This window comes from Pieris napi, chromosome 11 (assembly GCF_905475465.1).
Source record: "Pieris napi chromosome 11, ilPieNapi1.2, whole genome shotgun sequence".
NCBI classification, from domain to species: Eukaryota; Metazoa; Arthropoda; class Insecta; order Lepidoptera; family Pieridae; genus Pieris; species Pieris napi.
Genome location: NC_062244.1, coordinates 7,890,405 through 7,910,713, shown reverse-complemented (window position 1 = coordinate 7,910,713; position 20,309 = coordinate 7,890,405). Strand labels below are relative to the sequence as shown.

At 33.5% G+C, this 20,309-nt stretch overlaps 1 protein-coding gene across 4 annotated transcripts; it reads left to right on the top strand.

The window, feature by feature from the left end:
- The first annotated feature begins 485 nt into the window (after window positions 1-485).
- On the top strand, window positions 486-14,343 carry LOC125054023 (mothers against decapentaplegic homolog 4). 4 transcript variants are annotated; one of them, XM_047655678.1, is made up of 14 exons: window positions 486-800; window positions 1,125-1,363; window positions 1,724-1,898; window positions 2,362-2,571; window positions 2,792-3,355; window positions 3,535-3,654; window positions 4,326-4,463; window positions 5,840-5,944; window positions 9,731-9,861; window positions 10,192-10,283; window positions 11,215-11,383; window positions 12,124-12,250; window positions 12,649-12,793; window positions 13,765-14,343. In XM_047655678.1, the coding sequence occupies exons 2-14, from the start codon at window positions 1,127-1,129 to the stop codon at window positions 13,832-13,834; spliced, it is 2,283 nt and encodes a 760-aa protein (XP_047511634.1). In that variant the 5' UTR covers window positions 486-800; window positions 1,125-1,126; the 3' UTR covers window positions 13,835-14,343. The 4 variants fall into 4 exon arrangements, with proteins under 4 accessions (XP_047511634.1, XP_047511632.1, XP_047511631.1 ...); XM_047655676.1 differs by having other exon boundaries at window positions 3,535-3,663; XM_047655675.1 differs by having other exon boundaries at window positions 3,535-3,663; window positions 4,323-4,463.
- Window positions 14,344-20,309: the final 5,966 nt, after the last annotated feature.

Genomic DNA, 20,309 nt, shown 5'->3' with positions numbered 1-20,309 from the left:
TACGTTTTTGCATCTGTGGTGTACTAGTACATATATCCAACAAGCCCATCACTATTCACTCACTTTTAATATACGGCTACTATGCTTCTTTCTACGCCAATTCGATTATTTTAGATCAGTATTAATAAAATAATTTATTATTATTAACGATCATCATAATATAAATTGATTGAAGTTTTTCAGATCTGAGAAAGAAGTCCCAAACTTTAGAAAAATAATCCTTTTGGTTAAAGTAAAAATCAAGAATCAACTATTTGTTTTAATTTATGTCATTTAAAATTTAATATACAACATATACAGAAAAGGTTTCATTTTTCAGATGACAAAAAACTAGAACAAGTGCATAGTAGGTACAATATAAACCTACGGCGCAGAAACATACAAAAAGAGACTGCGGCAGGTGAAGCCAACTGAGTTAAAATTTGAGCATCTTTCATTCATCCATCATATGTTTTTTTATTCTGTACTTGCCTCTTGGGTTTGCCTCGTAACACGACGTTAATATTGTTATTAAATCTATCACCGCGTTTTTAAAACATTGGTTTCGCGAACTAAACTACTGTTAATCGATTAATAGACTGCATTATGTTTTCAATTTATTTACGATTACGGTTTACGCCCATCACTATAAATCCTTGAAAATGGTAAAATCGAAAAGGGAATACCAAAAATGTCGCACTGTTTTGGTATTGTCTTGATTAAAAGGAAATGAGATTTTTCTATTAACAAATGATTAGAAATTTATATAGAGGAGGAATTTATATTTATAGGATAAACTAAATTTATTTTGTAGTAAGCAAGTAAGTAAAAATACTTCCTTAATCTTGTAATAATAGAGATTGCTGTACATTAATCATTATTTTCATCGATTTTGTCATTATATTATGAATAATTGCTGTGATTTAGTAACTTAAGTAAATAACTACATTTTACGCTTAGTAAGTGAAGTATTGCGATATATTCTTGAATAGTGTAGTTTCTATTTTTAAAAATAGATTGCCTATTTTTGCATATAATCATTGTACGCTTGGTTAATGCGAAATCGTGAATTAATTAATTAGATAGAAGACGGCATTTGAATATAGTTGCTTGGCGAGTATCATTGAAAGATTTTGCTGTTTTAGTCATGAATACGACAGCGCCTACTTCGGCAGATGCCTGTCTTAGTATCGTCCACTCGTTAATGTGCCACCGGCAAGGGGGTGAGAGTGAAGGATTCTCAAAGAGAGCTATTGAGTCTTTAGTAAAGAAATTAAAAGAGAAACGAGATGAACTAGATTCATTAATTACTGCTATAACAACTAATGGTGCACATCCAAGTAAATGTGTAACAATTCAACGGACATTAGATGGTAGATTACAGGTAAGCACATTAATGTTATGTGTATGATATATTTATTTCAAATAATATATATTTGGTAAGGGTTGATAATTACTTTGAGATATAGCCTACAGGTACATGGCACATGTTGGCTAGATATTCAGAGATACAACTTTTTAGTTGCTTCATTTTACCTAAGTTATATATTCTTCATAGGTAATAATTATTTATTTAGAAAGATACTGAATTGTAAGTTAGTAAGCTCAAAGTGCTCTAAGTCTAATGTTAATTTATATATCAAACCTGGTTTAGTGTTAGTACTTTCAGTAACATTCATATAATTCAGCTTATTTTGTCTATTGACTGTATCCTTGTTTATTAATTTTATGTAATTCCAATCAGGTTGCGGGACGAAAAGGATTTCCTCATGTTATATATGCTAGAATTTGGCGCTGGCCGGACCTGCACAAAAATGAGCTGAAACATGTAAAATTCTGTCAGTTTGCATTTGACTTGAAATGTGATTCAGTGTGTGTAAATCCATATCACTATGAAAGGGTTGTGTCCCCTGGAATTGGTGAGTTAATTACTCTGTTGGATGTATTAAAATCTGAGTTCATTTTTACTAGTGTAAATTTTTCATCACTAGGCATTAGTGCCAGGACTACCTGGCACTAATGCCTAGTGATGAAAAATGAGAACAGCGCCACACATCCTATATAGGGTGAAAAGGGCTGACAATTAGGTTTATGCATTGTACATACATGATTTGTCAAATTAATTTGTAAACTCCTTTCAGCTAGTGTAGGAACTGCTCCATTAAATATTTTCTGACAATATCTGTGTAAAATTAGTTTGTGTTGAATCAATTTCATTAATTTTTAGACAGGTGACAAAAAGCCAAATTATTTTTTTGTATGTAATGTTGTAACATTTATAAAATGGTAATGAAACAGGTTATAAATTTTTAAATAGTTTTTCATATAAATAGTTTACTGCAGTTAATATTAAGAATGATGTCTTAATAATATTTATTTCAGACTTATCAAACCTTACACTCCAATCAGGGCCTAGTCGGCTAGTAAAAGATGAGTATACCGCTGGGATCGGAGGTAATGGTATGGACATGGATACTGGAGAGCTAGTCACAATACAACACCATGCTACCAGCCCTAGACATCCGCATACAACTATAGCACACCACCATCAACAATTTCAAGCAACTAATATTATAATAAATCAAGGACAAAGTGAGAATTATTTTATATTGCATGACTTTAATTAGGCAATTTAAAGTTAACAAAAAAAAGTTAACTACTTGTTTTGATAAATCTTAATTGCTAAGTAGAATAATGATAAAAACTTTAAATTGTCTCAAATCCAATTACGTTTTGTGTGTTACTTTTAATTATTTTAAATGTCTTTTATTTAATTTGCTGTGCGTTCAAATTTGTTTTGCATTTCCGTTAGCGCCAGATGGCGTACCGAATATGTTTTCGCCGCATGGACAGCGCCCTCGACCGGGGGCGCCACCACAAATGGGGCATTCGCCTGGGCAACAAATGATCTCTAACCATCAAAATAGCCAAATGACACAAATGGGCCCTGGTACTCCCCAGATGGGTAGAACTACACCTCAAATAGGACCGGGAACACCACAGATGGGTCCCGGAACGCCCCAAATGGGACCTGGCACACCACAAATGTGTCCTGGTACGCCACAAATGGGACCTGGGACACCTCAAATGGGCCCTGGCACTCCTCAAATGGGACCTGGAACACCACAAATGGGTCCCGGTACACCTCAGATGGGTCCTGGCAATCCACAGATGGGGTCGAATGTGCCACAAATGGCGTCGCCTAGAATGGCGTCAGCTCCCAACCAAATGTCACCTGGCGCTCCACAAATCACAAATATAAGCCAAGGGATGTCTATGAATGCTCAGCAAATGATGGGTCAGCAGAGAGCTATAGCACCAAAGCTAGAGCCACCAGATACAATGGATGCGCGAACTATGTGGAGAATGAATCATTGTAAGCTTTAATATTTTATTTGCACTTGATTTAGCCTGATCACGTTTATTTGTTGTATGGAGTTGATTTTTTTTTGTTGAAATAGAAATAATGTATATCCTTCATCTCTCTATTAAAATTCAACTCCCAAATCAGAAATTTTTGTTATCCTTGTATTACATTAGAATGTAATTTTTTAGCGGCTATGCCAGTTACTATGTCCCCGGGAGGGTCTACCCCTATTATAGATGGCGCGAACAACACGTTCTTCACAACAGAACAAACATCAGCCGACACACAACTTACGCAATCAATGCCAGGTAGGTTAAGTAAGTAGATTGAACTGTAAAAATAGTCTTAATATAGTCGTAATACACGGTTTTACACAGAACATATTTGATCTGATAAATCAAGTGTTATATGTGACTTTGCTTGGAGTTAGAATAACCGACTAAAAGTTAAATAGATTAATAGCAAAATTCGTCAATGACGTTCTAATAAAAGTGAGTTCATAAATTAATAGATATACCAAATAATTTATGTAAGTAAATTTTACACTACACCTAGAGTAGTGTAATGCTTAATGCTTCAAGCATGTGCTTTATTTGCGATTTAAAAAGTTACTTGCTTGTCAAGTTGTCAAGTAGACCATGAATATCATCGAATTCAAGATAATTTATCCGAATCAAATTTTTAAAGGGATGGCGTCAAATTAAAATTTTTACGCCATCAAAAAATGAATCATTCAAAACACTTAGGCTAAAGAATTTTATCATAAAGCTGAAAAGTATGTTTATTTATTCGTTTGAATCCGCCGATTAAGATTAGCCAAAATATATCCCTTAGGTTTTGAATAGATTATTTGTCGAAGAAAGCTGGCGATATAACGTTACGACCGACCTAAAGAGATTTAGTTTTTCGTAAACTCTTGTATGAATCTAGGAAAATTTAGTATGCAGTCTGGATATAAATAATATTTCTGTTACAGCAGGCTCAGTGGCTGTATCAAATGTTAGTTCAGTGCCAGTTACAGCAGTAGCGTCCCCTATTGAACCTCAACAAAATGGTTTCACAGCGACAAGTCCGCCTCAGCAAAGCCCCTTGCCCCATCGCACTCAGCATCAACAAGGTAATCTTATAAATGCTATGAATACATTATTTTTTTAAATTTAATCAGTATTTATTTTAAATTATATAAACAGATTAACAAGTTACTGAAAAACTAGCAGCTCGTTGTCTTGCCTATAAAGGGTGTTCCAAAGTTATGGGACATGAAGGGAAAGTCCCTTAAATATCGTAGATAGGGTATTTTACTGAAGAAGACTATGTTATTTTTAAAAGTTAGTAATTCTGCATTCAAAGGTTTTCCAAAAATTACTTGCCTCGTCTGGGAATCGAACCAGGTACTTTCCCTTCATGCCCCATAACTTTGGGACGCCCTGTATACAATATATACCGTTTCATAACTAAATTTAAGTCCACAAAACAAAATGTTTTTCAAGAAATGAATTTCTGAAAGTCTTAATTTTTATAAATATACATTTTCTGTGCTTGTTTCTTATAAACTGGCTGGTTTTGATGAAATGTTTTGTGTCTTCAAGTGGATTCGAGGATGGATAAGATTTACATAAAGATGTTTTTTTTTATTTGATATTTTTTGTATTCAAGACGTGGAGTACAACGTTTACTACTAGTTTTTTATATAACCATCATTTCTCAATAGGTATTTATCTTATTTTATATGTATTGATTATTACTATATTTTAAGAAAGGAAGAAACTGAGGGGTTTTGGGGATTAAAAAAATGTGTGCGTGTACTAGGTGTACACACGTAAGAAGTGAAACTTCTTTATGACCTTATTTTTCGAAAAATGATCTACTATAGGTATGCAACTTTACAGAAATTGGTTAAATAAAGTTAAATTAGATAAAGTTTAACAAAAGGCTTTTATTATCATAGACGTGAATACAAATACAATTATTTAATTTTAACTTATTACTGTACTACTATGTAGTACTAAGATTATTACAGAATTTCATTAATTGTAATAGAACTATTAGTATTACTATCATTGTTATCGTTATTATATATTTTTGTTACTAATGGCTTCGAATCTCTTCGGATCAACCGTGGTAGGGACAAGAAAAAGATGGCGCGTAACCTGCTACAAAATTTCTCCCATACGTCGATAAAGAAGTTTCACATCAAAGGAGGGCGCGTAACGGAAAAATGTGACGCGTAACGAAATAATGTTACACTAAATTTTTTTCCAACCCCGATAAAGAAGTTTCACTTCAAAATATCTTTTAGGAGTCTATGAAATATTTACAATTAGTATTTTTTTACTAGAGCATCAGAACGCAATGCTTGTGAACTTCTATATCGGCACGTTGTCAAAAGTCGTTAGAACCGAAGAAATAATTTTACTACTAAATGTGTACGCATTATCTTGCTAAGTAATGTGATATTCATGTACATACATTTTAATACGAAGTTATATACAGGTACCTGGACGGGCAATAACACTCTAACGTATACGCAGAGCCTTGCGCCGCCGCCGGCCGCACCGCCCGTTCCAGTGGACGCACCATCACACCATCACCATTACTGTAAGTATACCGCCGCAAATAAATTAAATTAACTTTATTCTTAAGCCTGTTTTTTGGTTATATGGCAAAATATGGTATATCTATATATATAAAAATGAAACCCGTTTTCCGTTGTCACGACATAACATGAAAACGGCTTGACCGATTTGTCTGATTATTTTTTTATAATATTCCTTGAAGTACGAGGATGGTTCTTACGGAGAGAAAAATTAAAAAAATTGAGTGAAAAAGTCTAAAAACAACACTTTTCTATATTCCCATACAAAATATTCGTAATAATATTTAAAGGCAATTTGAACTTTAATACCATATCATAAAGTTCAAGTGTTAGTGGGGGGGTTTCGGGAAGGTAAATTTTTTATTTTTTTGACATAATGTATTTATTGTCTTATCAACTTTATTTTTTTTATCTTACTAGCTAGACCGGTGTTCCGAATAGCAGAATAAGTATTAAAAAAAATAAAGAATCGACTGTTAGGCGATACGATGTTCGCCAGGCCAGCTAGTTATTTATGTATTTTTGAAACAAATCCGAGTGTTAAACAGCTTTATGTTATTTCGACTATGTGTTTGTGTGTTGTTCCCACGAGAATGTAAGTGCGTGCTCCTATTTCGCCATGCCTCCTGCTGATAGAGGACAAGTCTTTGTTTTTAATTTATGTCATTATTATTAATTACTTAAGATGTCGTGTGGAACATGGTGTAATGGTTGTAGCTCCATACAAACGTTGTGTAAAAAAACATGGCGATTAAAAAGAGTGACGGAGAGTTTATTGCCAGTTCTTCTCTTCCGTTCTACGCCCTTGATTTGAGAACTGGCACTAAATGTAAAGTTAGAAGCATTTCATATACATTTCTTTTTTTGACGTTCATAAGTGTACATTGTGTTACCTATATGATTAAATGATTTTTGATTTTGACTTGACTTTACCTTTTTATTTGAGGAAAAGTGTGCTAATAAATCGGCTTAAAAAATAATATATAAATAAGCTTAAAATGTGGCCTTTATAAAAAAAGGAAGATTATTTTATTATTCTATTGATTTTTTGTGAATAATTTGTCGGAAGACATCGCAGATTTCTTTCAGTATTAAAAATGGATAAAACAAATTTATAATTATTAACCTATACCTGTCGAGTAACGGCCAAAATTAATAATGTATCATCAATCTATGATTATAACCAATCTTGGACTGATTCATATCTAAAGACCGATCTCCAATCTACATGCCAATAAACATTTCTGCTATCCGATTTTTTATTTGACAAAAGATTGACAGCAATCTTTTGCGTGATCCTTGCCTCTCGACCGCGTTTCGTTCAATGCAATATGTTGTGTTCAAGCATACCAAAAGTTTACTGTTTTTGGAACGAAATGAAATAAGTAAGACTTAGGGTCTGTTTCACAATGTATGGATAAAGTAGCAAATAGCTATGCAACGTTTTGTTTGTTTTTTTGTTACGAACAAATAAAGTTATAAAATTCTATAGAAAAACATAGAACCTTAACCTTTTTGTTGGTCATTTAATATTACTTGTAACGAAACGGGCTGTCATTTTCATATGGTATTTTTGTTTGTTATTGAGTATTTTAGTACATATTATTACAAATATAAATTTTCTCTGAGTAGTTTGTGTATGTTGTTTTTGTTATTCGAGGTTGGTTCTTTAACTTAAAAAAATGTCTACACAAAAACGTGAAAGAAGCGTCAATTTCAGCCGGGAAGAAGTTGACCTTCTAACTTCGCTTGTTGCTGACCATAAAAATATATTAGAAAATAAAAAGAGTGACTCAGTCACCTGGCAGGAGAAAGAGCAGTGCTGGAAGACGCTGGAGGCGCTGTTTAATAGCACAAGTGGGGTAAACTTTCGCAGTGCTAAAGCTTAAAGAGTGCTACAAGAAAAAAGTCTGCTGAAACATATCGTACAGGAGGTGGCCCTAGTGCTGCTACTCCTCTTACCCCCTATCGAGGAAAAAGTCAAAGACATGATATTGTTGTCTGTCGAAGGAAATGAAAGTCAATTGAAAGGAAGAGCATCTAAATAAGAGAAAGCAATGGGCATTTGAAGAGGAAGAAAGAGAGCATAAAAGAGAATTATGGGCCATAGAAAAAAATATATTGTTAAATAAATTAGAAAAATAATAGATTTTGTGCCTGGAGCGAGGATGTATTGTATTAAAAATTTGTATTTTTATTTAAATAAATTATTTAATTTATCTCAAAAATGTTGTAATTTATAAAATATTATAGTAATAAAGCAAAATAATCACTTATAATGGTGGCTGTACACACTCGTCGAGACACCCCGAGACAGGCCGAGTGCGAGAGTGTACAGTAGAGCTCTCGTCTCGCCTCGCTTCCTCGCAGTTGGTCTCGCCTCTCTCGGTCGCCTGTTGGTTTTTTGCGCACGAGTCAAAGGGTCTCGCGAGTAAAACGAGAGCGACCTGTACACACTCGTTCAATCATTAAATTTTGGATAATATTAAAACTTTATGATCCTAATTACCAATTTCTGTTGCGGTGTATAGTGACCATCTTCTTCTTCGCCATGGCTTCGTATTTTTTTTTAATGGTTAACGTGAAGAAAATTATAATAACTCATTGCACAAAGACAAACAGCAGCAGCGGTTGCCACGTCCATTATCAACGGTGTTTTAAATACAATTAACGTAACGAGTGTGTACAGGCTGCGCTCTTCTCTCGGTCCTCTCGGTCGAGACTCCCGGCGAGAAGCTCTCGCCGAGTGTGTACAGCCACCATAAGATTACTTCGCACACTTGCATTTCCCACGTTGTCAATTGCGCTTTGATCAATATCATCAGCTGGTTCATCTACTTGTTGCAGTAGTTCAAAATGTTCATCTCGCATATCAATAGCAATATTGTGCAACACTGCACATGCCACTATCACGGCTTGTACACGAGATACTTGAAGCAAAACCTTTTTTGACAAACCGATTTTGGGGAACCGATTTTTTCCAAACACCATATTATGTCCTTTCCACCACATTTCTGCTTCGTATTTGAGATTCGTTATAAAGATGTTCTGCTGGAGTCTTGAGGTTTTGAAGTGGTGTTAGTAGGTAGTATCTATAGTAACAAATATTTTTGGTTGTAGCTAATATTTAAAAATAAATTACAAAAGTTGATAAAAAGATGAAACCTGCAAGAACTCATATATGATAGACATCACTTTGTGTAAAAGTGTCTCCAAAGCTTCTTTTGTTAACCTAAATCTAAATGTGAATTCGGCGTCATTCAGGCTCTGGATATAATTAATTCTTGTTTTCTTATGTCTTCGCACAGAAGTACGTTGTCTTCTTCCAGCTTCAGAATTACTATCCCAATCGGATAATTGCATTTAAACTTCAAAATCACTATCACTAGAACTGGAAGATGACGAAGATGAATAAATTTTCCCAATGAATATTAAGTTAGGTCGCAATCCCAAACCCAAATCATACGAGTTTCACCGATAGCAATCCGAGATTGATTTGGCCAATCGAGCAACTGTCAAAATGGACAGATAGGTTGTTGGCATGAGTAAACATTCATTTTCATACAGAGGGCAATCTTCAATCTCTTATCCGCCCTCTGAACGATTGGTTGAATAATTAGATTGGTATCTCAGTCCATGTATTGAATATTGGCATGCTTTTCTTTAGAAATGGATTGAATTGTCAGTCTATGACAGCTAAAATTGGATTGAGATTGCATATTGGTTTTGGCCGTAAATCTCGTGGCATTAACCTTATATGAAATGGAAATCTGTTTAATAATATACAGATAATGGCAACCCTGGCGGTCTTCTATCTAGCCAGCCAGCGCCAGAGTACTGGTGTTCGGTCGCGTACTTTGAGTTGGACACGCAGGTCGGGGAGACATTCAAAGTGCCCTCTAGTCGACCTAATGTTACTGTGAGTTTGTATCAATTGTTTTTGAGTATGATATGTTTTTAGTATAATAAAAATGTTTTTGATGTTGGCCTCTTTTTAGTTTAAAAATGTTTTTAGTATGACCTCTTTTTAGTAAAAAATGTTTTTAGTATGACCTCTTTTTAGTAAAAAATGTTTTTAGTATGACCTCTTTTTAGTTAAAAAAGTTTTTAGTATGACCTCTTTTTAGTAAAAAATGTTTTTGAGGGTGACCTCTTATTAGTTTAAAAATGTTTTTAAGTACCTATTTTTAGTAAAAGATGTTTTTGAGGGTGACCTCATTTAATTTTTTGAAAATATTTTTTCTCCAAGGTTGATGGCTATGTGGATCCCTCTGGCGGCAACAGATTCTGCTTGGGTGCGTTAAGTAATGTTCACAGAACTGAACAGAGTGAAAGAGCTAGGTAAGGAAATAATTTTTAATATATCAAATACTTTCTGTGTCTTCTGTGCATATCTAATGGCATAGATATTTATAAAAACTATATCGGTCTAATTGCGCCCTTTTACTAAAGTACTTGTCTGTCTCTTTTCATCACAGCGTTTACACGATTTGACAGAAAGAAACGGAACTGTACTTCAGTTAAAAGAGTGAAATTAGACTGATATCGTTATATGAACAAGGGGATAGTGTTACCACAGTCACACACACCTAAGGTACAAACGCTTTAGACTTCTATGTTATATTTAAGAAGTCATTTTGTCGCACTTAATCATTTCAAGTCAAACCGCTGACAGAAAATATTCAAACAGCTTTGAAAATCCCTTGGTCAAAAGTCATTAAAAGGGACCTTTCCTTTCAATTAAATCCGATGATCTTGTTACACCCTCCCTCGCAGGTGAGGGGGGGGGGCGATGACTGTTTAGGTCCGTTCGGAAATGAACCTGTATATATGTCACCGTAAAATTGTAAAAACCGTTAGATTGTAATCTATCTCGCGAGATTGTAAACTGTCGAAAGATTGTGAACCTCAAAGAACTGCTTACAAATTAACGTATTATTATTCGGTAGTTATATGAAATTGTTGGGAAGTAAAATTAATCTGTAATTGACCAAAGAAGTTTGAATGATAACTAAGTTAGTGTAGTACAATCTACCGAATAATAATACGTTAAATTGTAAGCAGTACGCTGAGGTTCACAATCTTTCGACAGTTTATAATCTCGCGAGATAGATTAAAATCTAACGGTGTTTACAATTTTACGTTAACATATACAATTTCCTAATTAAAGTAATACCGCGTTTTTAAATACAACAACTGCCATGTAGTGATCGGCATGAAAATTAACTAATTAAACGGCAATATAAAATTGGATACACAATTTATATTTCAGGTTACACATAGGTAAAGGCGTCCAACTCGACTTGCGTGGTGAAGGGGACGTATGGTTACGATGTCTTTCGGACCACTCGGTGTTTGTGCAGTCCTATTACCTCGATCGAGAGGCTGGTAGGGCTCCAGGGGATGCAGTCCATAAGATTTATCCCTCTGCTTGTATTAAGGTGAGATATCTGGGATAAAACAAATAAATTTGAGTTTTTTTTGTTAATAATTTTTGCATTACTTGTACTCTACCCTCTGTAGGTGTTTAGTTTTCATTGTTCCACTTTAGGGTTGCCTGGAAGAAATCGCTTGTTAGCGATAAGGCCGCCCGTTGCCTTATACCTTTTGTTACCGGTTTTTTTATTTTTGTTATGTGTATGTTTTTGATTAAGGTAATAAAGTATAAATAAATATCTCAAGTCTCAATCTCTGGTTGAGCACTGTCAAATATGTCAAACTTATGAGGGAAAAGTAGTACGGTTTGAGATTAAATTAGAATTTTTTAAAGAAAATTTTTTTTTTCAAGACCTAAAAGAGTTGATTAATCAGTGGCGGGACAAGCTTTTTAGGTCAGGCACTCATGTCTATTTCTGTTTCATGATCATTTGTCAATCTAATAGAAAGTAGGTGATCAGCCTCCTGTGCCTGACACACGCCGTCAATATTTTTGGATCTAAGGCAAGCCGGTTTCCACGCGATGTTTTCCTTCACCATTCGAGCGACTAATTGCGCATATAGAAGGAAGGAACCTACGATCTTAGGGATGAGAGTCGCACGTGGACGCCACTAGGTCAACACTGCTCAAAAAGAGTTGATTACCGCTTCAATAGTTTTCAAGTCTATGCATTTCAAATATACAAAGAGTACCTTACTATATCAGTTATTTATGATTTATAATTGTATTAATCATGTATTCTAGGTATTCGATCTCCGTCAATGTCACCGCCAAATGCAGACGCAAGCGGCGACTGCGCAAGCGGCCGCAGCTGCGCAGGCTGCCGCCGTCGCTGGACATATTGCGCCTGCGCATCCGGGGATGAACAAATGTAAGTTTAGTAGTTTTATTACAATAACACAAGTCACGTAGCCTAGTACTAAGTCTTATGAAAGTTTGATCGCACTATAATTATAATTATAAAAATATTCTTCTTGTTTTCCTGTATAGACAAAATCTTTGTAAATATGTAAATAAATAATTTTCTAAGAGTTTCCGGGATCTCCTTCGTTCTATTGAACACATTTTCATGTTCCGTAACCAATAATTAAATTTGGTCACACTTCTATAGAATTTCAGTATATATAATATATATTCTGAAAGAAAATTTGATTGATTTCGGCTTGAACTGGGCTGAATGTGTAATGGCCCGGATAATAAAGAATTAAAAACTACGAAAATTAATTAACATTATTGATTAATTGTGCAACTCCTGGTATTGACTTCCAGGTTTATCAGCGGCCGCAGGTATAGGAGTAGATGATTTAAGAAGATTGTGCATCGTCCGCCTGTCGTTTGTGAAGGGATGGGGTCCTGACTACCCTCGGAGCTCTATTAAGGAGACACCTTGCTGGGTCGAAGTACATTTACACAGGTACTATTTTATTATTTACTCTTTATATTATGACATCAGGCTAAGTAGTATGTAAAATACTCTTCCATATAATCCGTATAAGCTGGAGGGCCTAACGTGGATTTTTGGCAAAATATTTGGGGAAAGCATAAAATACAATTTATAAATGTTTTATCTTGACTATTTATCTATTATTGGACAAAGCGAAACTTTTTCCAAACTGATGCCTTGATTTATTGTGTGTGATATGAAACAATTTTTTACAACAGCATTTAATATGCGATTAGGTTAAAATAGGGCATTTATATTTCGTATCCTAAACTATCAGAACGTACCAAATCAAACAAAAAAAAAACGACGGGTTGCACTCACTTAACGTTGTGCATTTTTGATATATTGAAATGGTTAGATAATAATTTTCCACGAATTTGCTAAAATTATCAGTATAAAAGTACTATCATTTATGTGGTAGAATACAATATTTATTTATTGCGCTATAGTACACAAACTATAGACAATTTATATTAAATTATATATATATAAAATATATAATTTAATATAATATTATATTAAATACGTATATTAAATACGCCGCGCCAGCTGTCTACTCTCCAGTCTTACGAATTTTCGATCAGGTCACGTGTCCTGACGCGAGTTTTCACCCATTCCAAAAAAGGGGACAGCGCCGCTAAAGTTTTCACTTCAATTTTTTTTTGTTGATTGACTCCAATGCAGTAATAGCGTACGACGGTGGCGTGATATATTTTACTTTTTATGATTTTAATATTTTTTTTTTTCATGTAAGTCACATACATGTATGTTTTTAATTACAACTAACTTCTTCAAACTTAACCATCTGTTTGTTAAAATAGGGCAACTTTCATTTGACCATCCAACATCTGTCTCTGTCGAGTGAATTTATGACGAATGTTGCAAATTTTTTGCGACACTGGTTCTTTTGTCATTTTTTTAATAAATAATTGATTTTCCAGAGCGCTACAATTGTTGGACGAGGTCCTCCACACGATGCCTATAGACGGACCTCGGACTAACATCGAGTAGGAGTTGATCGGCTTCTTTTGAGGCCTTCGAGCGACCACACACCACTCGAACGCACGGGAAAGCGGATAGTGTGAGACTCCGTTGTTTAGTGTTGAGTAGGAAATAATTAAAAAAGACAATAGTAGGGTTTTTCATTCAATTACTTAATTTGTATTTTTTTTATATGATAAGGGGGCATACGAGCAGGACGCCCAAAAAGGGCAGTCATCGATGACCCACATTTTAGTGGGTGTGTTGCCGGTTTTTAGTTCTCCCTAAGTATGCTCTTTTTTTAAACAATTGGAGGTCGTATCTACCAAGGTAGACCCCTACTGAGAGTCGATTCCACAATTCGCTAGCTATTATTACGATTTGACATTTATATAGCATTGAGAACATACACATAGCTACTCACATTAATACATTTGTAAAAAAGGGTGCGTGTACTTATGTACGCGCGTAAGAAGTTATACTTCTTTGGCTTTATTAAAAATAGTGTTTGATTGCATGCAAATAATTAATTACAATTAAATAATCATAGACTGGAAAAGGAGTCATTATAGTCAATAAAGTTCAGTTTACATTTGAAAAATTAAATAAATAAATATTTATTAATATTATATTTATTATTATTGTCTAATATTAATTAGTATTGATTTAAATATTCAATTTAAATCACTTCTGATTATAATTCAGACGCACATATAAAATTCGCACTTGTATAATGAAAACACGTGTTTTAAATGTAGAAACTCAAAGCATGTGGATAAATATTATAAATATAAATACACAGTGAACAGAGGCGGCGTGTGTGCGAACATGCGCCACTAACTTCATTCTGTTAATTTTGTGTCACGGTGCGCGCGCATCGTAAAATTTCACTCTCATCAATTTTTCATAACGCGCCTGAAGAAGTATAACTTCAAAAAATAATCTTCATATAAAGTAATCTCGGATTGCACAACACAAATAATATTCGGAACGAAAAATTTATTTTAACAAAAATGATCGAATTCTTGCTCAACACTAAGCAACACAAAAGAAAAGGTGCTGTCTCACTCTAACATTATAAAAGGTTTAAGGCCTTCCTTCATTAGTTTAGCGTCGATAGAAGATAAATATATCTTTAAAAAGTCCCTGATATAGCTTTACCAGCAATTGCCAGCTTATGAAGCGTCCTAACTCCAACGCACGTTTTATTTGTTCAATTATCAGTTGCTCTCTAAGTTGTATAGGATTAAGGCAGTGTTAGAGCGAGACGGCATGAGTGAAGTGATCTATGGTCAGAGTGGGAACATTTTGTGGTAGAGACTTTAAATGTGCACATTGGCGTGTAAAGGTTTGTGTACAGTGATTGTTTAATTTGGTGAGTTTTGTTGCCATTTCTAAAAATTCTATTTTGTCTTCCGAATTTTTTGTTTGTCTTCCTTTGCTAAATTGTTTATTTCTCTTATGGTATGGAATACTTTGAATGAATATGACTAGAAATGTGTCCTTATAAGGTTTTAGCTTTTGTATGTACTCTGAAAGGGGGAATAAATTTCTTCGTCGTTTTCATTGATCATACTTCTTCATCATAATGGTTTGGTTTTGAACGCACGACCCCAGGTATGAGAATCGTAGGCCTAACTAAAGCTTAGGTTTCCTAGAAAAGCGGTGCCGTTAATAAACGGCCGTCATTTTACGGTTGTTAATAACGGCCGTCTTTACTTTTTAACATAATGCAAAAAACAATCATTTTCGCTCGTCCAAGACACGTTTCCACTCATTGTATTAATTAAATATGGGCACCGCTACACGTGAAAAACGTTGAACTAAATGTTTATCGCCGCTATGACGGCCGTCATGCAAGTGATAGCACCGCTATTTGACGTTACGGTGACACTCTACGTTCACTAGAAAACCTACTCCGATGTTATTTATAGACAACGTATGGGTGACGTCACCCAACGTTACATTACGGCCGTTAGATAACGGCACCGCTTTCCTAGGAAACAGTAGCTTACCCGATACAGGATTCATTAATTTAATAAAATATTTTTTGCTTTTTTTAATGCAATAGTCGTAAGCATATTTTAGTCATATTAATTCAAAGTTTGAAAATGTTAAAGTTGGTTATAATGTTGCACATTAAAACGTATCGCTCGCGTTTTATAAAATGGGTGAACTAAATTTATGTCTTGTCTACTAAGACTGGTATAATACTGCTATGAAAATCTCGAAATGTACGCGAAAAATATCTTTGAACTGTTTTTCTGCGCATAGACAACAGTCGTACGTGTCGTTGACCACATAATGTGTTTTAAGATATTTACGAGTATTATTAGATTTTCAAAGACTTTTTCCTTAAGTGCTTTTTAAAGTGCAAACTTACATATGTATAGAAAATATATAATACTGCATTAAAATAGTAACATAGATCTCACGATAAATCGACATACAACTGAACACTGCCAAAAATTTCATGGTGTTTTTGCTATTTCAAACCAAAATATCTCTACAAGACATAACTATGGTTCAACTTGAAAGAAGCCAAATGGGAATTAGTTTTAAGATATTAATTTATAGTTGTAGTATGTATGGAAGGTTGTGTTTTGTTAGCTGAATGTGATTGTCTTATGATATTGCGTGAATTGAAATATGACAACAGATTAAATGGGATTTTAATTAAAATGTAGATATGAAAAACATAAATCCATATAATAGTCCATATTCTTATTCGAATCTCAAATCACAATGTAGTCGCGCTGTCAAATATGTCAAACTTTATATAGAAGAAATGGTTGACAGCTCGAGATTTTGATTGACGTTCTAGAATACCGGTTTATGATTTTTGTCTCTGGGTCTATTTTGTTTTATTTCCTTAATAAAATTATAGAGTTATTTTTTTGATGTAAAGACAAAATACTATTTCTATTCAGTTTAATAATCCTTGCCTACATATTTTAATTCACGCACTATCAATGAATTGAATAAAAAACTGTGATGCGCTAACAAATGATAGGATGTATTTTGAACAAGAAGTAAAATAAGGTATAATTGTGGTATTTTTGTGTACGAGAGGTTTTTTAATTATAATAGATGTATCACGTGTTTTTCTCTTTAAATATATGAGATTTATTTAGTTTGCTTTGATTCGCTTTAATTTTATTATGTGCAGATTTTTGATGTGTTGAACATGAATGTTTTAGATTTTTTTATTGATTTATTTTACATACCTACGGTATACTTTAAAAGTCTGATACAGATAAGACATCACATTATTTATTGGTTGCATTTTAATTTTGTTACCAAAATATTTTGTCGTACTGTATATAAGCTGAAAAGGCGGTTAACAAATTAATTGGTACTTATAAGTGTATAAACTTAAAGTTTGACAATTGACAACGTATCGGAAATACCTCTTCACAGTGATGAAATCGATTCAAAGGGTTTTAGGTATTAAGTGGTAATTTTTTAAAGATGTTGATGTTTTGAATAAGATTTTTGCAAATTCTACATGGGTGTACCGTTAACTGCTGTTTGTAAAATTGTTCGATACCATTTGACAGTTTAGTAGATTATAAAAGAGTTGAATATTGTTGTTTATACAAACATCTGTAAGTACAAGTAGCGTTTAAATATTTTGCAACATTTTTATACGCGTTGCTACGATACAAAAACTCTACGATTATTTTGGAACGGAATCGTGTTTTGTTTTGACTGTTATTGAGTTGGAATTTTGCTTGTGGACCACTAAGTCTATGGTTTTATAAATTTGTGACTTATTACTCATTGACATTTTCTATACCGCACACGGTTAAGTAGCCTTAAGTGCATAGTTTAAGAGTGAAATTGAACAGAAATGAATATAAAGGTTATTCCTCTAATTGTAGTTTTATTTCATTTTATAATATTTTTGTGTATTTAGTTTTTTGTTTCTACCCAAGATCAAAAGGGCTGTCTTCAGTTATGAGTCTTTGGTGTTAAAATCGGATCTTGCAGAGTTTTGATTTAAACTACTAGAAAACTCACCATATTGAACATTTGTTATACATAATATATCTAAATTTTTCAATTTATTTTATAATTAGCTTTTATAATTAGCGCGCTTTTATAATTAGCTTTGCTTTCTGATTTATTTCTAATACGTTGCTGCTATTATATACAATGAAAATTTCCGCGTAAAAGTAATGGTAATAAATTTTGAAATTATTTAAGAGCTATCGGGTATTTAAGTATAAGTCTTCTAGTTGAGCACCTTGTTTGAGTTGACATAAAAAAAAAACGAGTTGAGCATCACGTACCCGAGCTGTAAGGCAAGTTCGGCTCTGTAATTAGAGAACAAACAACATCTAAGGTGAGAAAACGGTAAGGTATTTACTACCGCGGCTAATAAATTGGGTACCCGGTCAGTTATTAGATAGCGTAACGTTAAGAAACATTAAAAACAAGCTGAAAAATTATTTTTGTATGCATTTATCGCGCTCCTCACAAGACTGCCATTATTACATTAATACAGACCACACTCGTTTTCAAATGTCATATACAATGATTTAGGTTGTATTGTTCTGTAAAATATCTTAATATATATAAATTACGTGTCACGTTGTTTGTCCGCTATGGACTATTAAACTACCGAACCGATATCAATCAAATTTGCACACCGTGTGTAGTTTGATCAAACTTAAAAGATAGGATAGCTTACATTTCAATTTATACCCGCAATATTATTTTATTGCAAAATATTTCTTTATTATTTGATAGTCACAATTCTAACAGATGGCGCTGTCTTGAAAGTACCAACATTTCACATAAGCTACAATTTAATTGCATTACCACCAAAAAAGCATGGTGGTCCCCATGACTGGTTTCCCTTGAATAGTTTGCTACTATGTTATATAACAAAAACCTTAGCCACAGCAACGCTTGGCCGGTCTGCTAGTATTAATATAAAAAAATAAAAAATCCTACTCGCAGGTAAAAGCTGTACAAATATAACGTTTATAAGATTATTAGCCATCAGTTTGCGAACGTTTCTCCAAATAAAAGTGAGGTTACGACACGGTAATATTCCGAAATTCTGTAAAAATAGCCGAGGCCGACACTGTTTACAAGTTTTTACGGTCTTCATGTTCGGAGAACCGAAATGCCGAATTCCTTTCTCAACTTTCAATATTAGTATTTACGCGATTTATCTCGTATTTAAAATACCAAGCTAAAACGTTATAAGATATCGCAATTTTACAATTATTTTTAATATTATTAAGCTCAAGCTGTTGGCTCATTTTGAGAAACCAAAATCGCGTTTTAAAGTAACAACAATTACTTTATTTAAATTTTGTATTCCTTTGTCTTCTATAAACCTCTTTGGACACTGAAATAATATTTGTATTTATGACATTTAAATACATTTCTTAAATTGTTCATTTATAATCAGTAATTAATTCGATAAAAACTTGTGACGTCATTACGACTAATATTTTAGATATAGACTAGCATTATTTGTCATTTTAGAAGTTAAAATGCCAATCGTGTTAATGGATTTGTAAATAACATTGTGGTTATAGTTAAATAATCATTCTTCGAGCCGATAGGCTTGTCTCAATGATTCATCAAAAACCTTGCTTGAGTGCCAAAAGCTATTTCCGTTCAATAAAAGTCCTATTTTTACCACGCTTAGTTACATTGAGATTTCAAGATATTGAAGTTTGAACAACGATTAAAAATGAACTTACTTATATTTGATGATGATGATATTAATTTATCCCTAATGGGAATGGCAAAGGACCATTTAGTCCATACAGCCATTACTTATATTTCTTACTCACGACAATAAGAGTTTTTTTTTATTTTATATTTGATAGATTTATTAGCATTGCTTACAATTTAGCGTATTTAAATGTTTCTTATTGAATATGTTTATTAAATATTTCAAAAGAAGTTAAGGTTTTGTAACCTAATCTTTATTAGTAATACACAAGTTTCATTAAATATCGTTTAATCTTAAGGCGTTTCTAAAGCATAATTTTACATTAAAATAATATAAAATTCATTGAAACGTAACGTGTGCAACCGTGAACTGAATAAGTTTTGTTTACCTGAAGTCTGAAGCTTGGTTGTGGGCGTAGTGATGCACCTGTGATAAAGATATACGTAAATTATTTCGCCATAGTGTGAGATTATAAAGAAATGTATCGATGAAAATGTTTCATAAACAATTCAAAATAGGATTCAAGAATCAAATTATGTAGGTATCAGACTAGAATAACAATTATATTTTTTTCCTTCCACATGTTAACAGCTTTTAGACTACATTTGTTCAGTATACAAGGTCTTATTCATTTAAAACTAATTCAACGTCTTAAATAATGTCGATCATTATATTTCAGGTCTTGATGAAGTATCTCAATACATGAAAGTCACTTCATAAGCAGGTTATTTACCACCGAACAGGATTGCAGTAATCATCGTGGGCATCACGCATTGTAACGTTTTAGTTTTCAGATTCTATCGA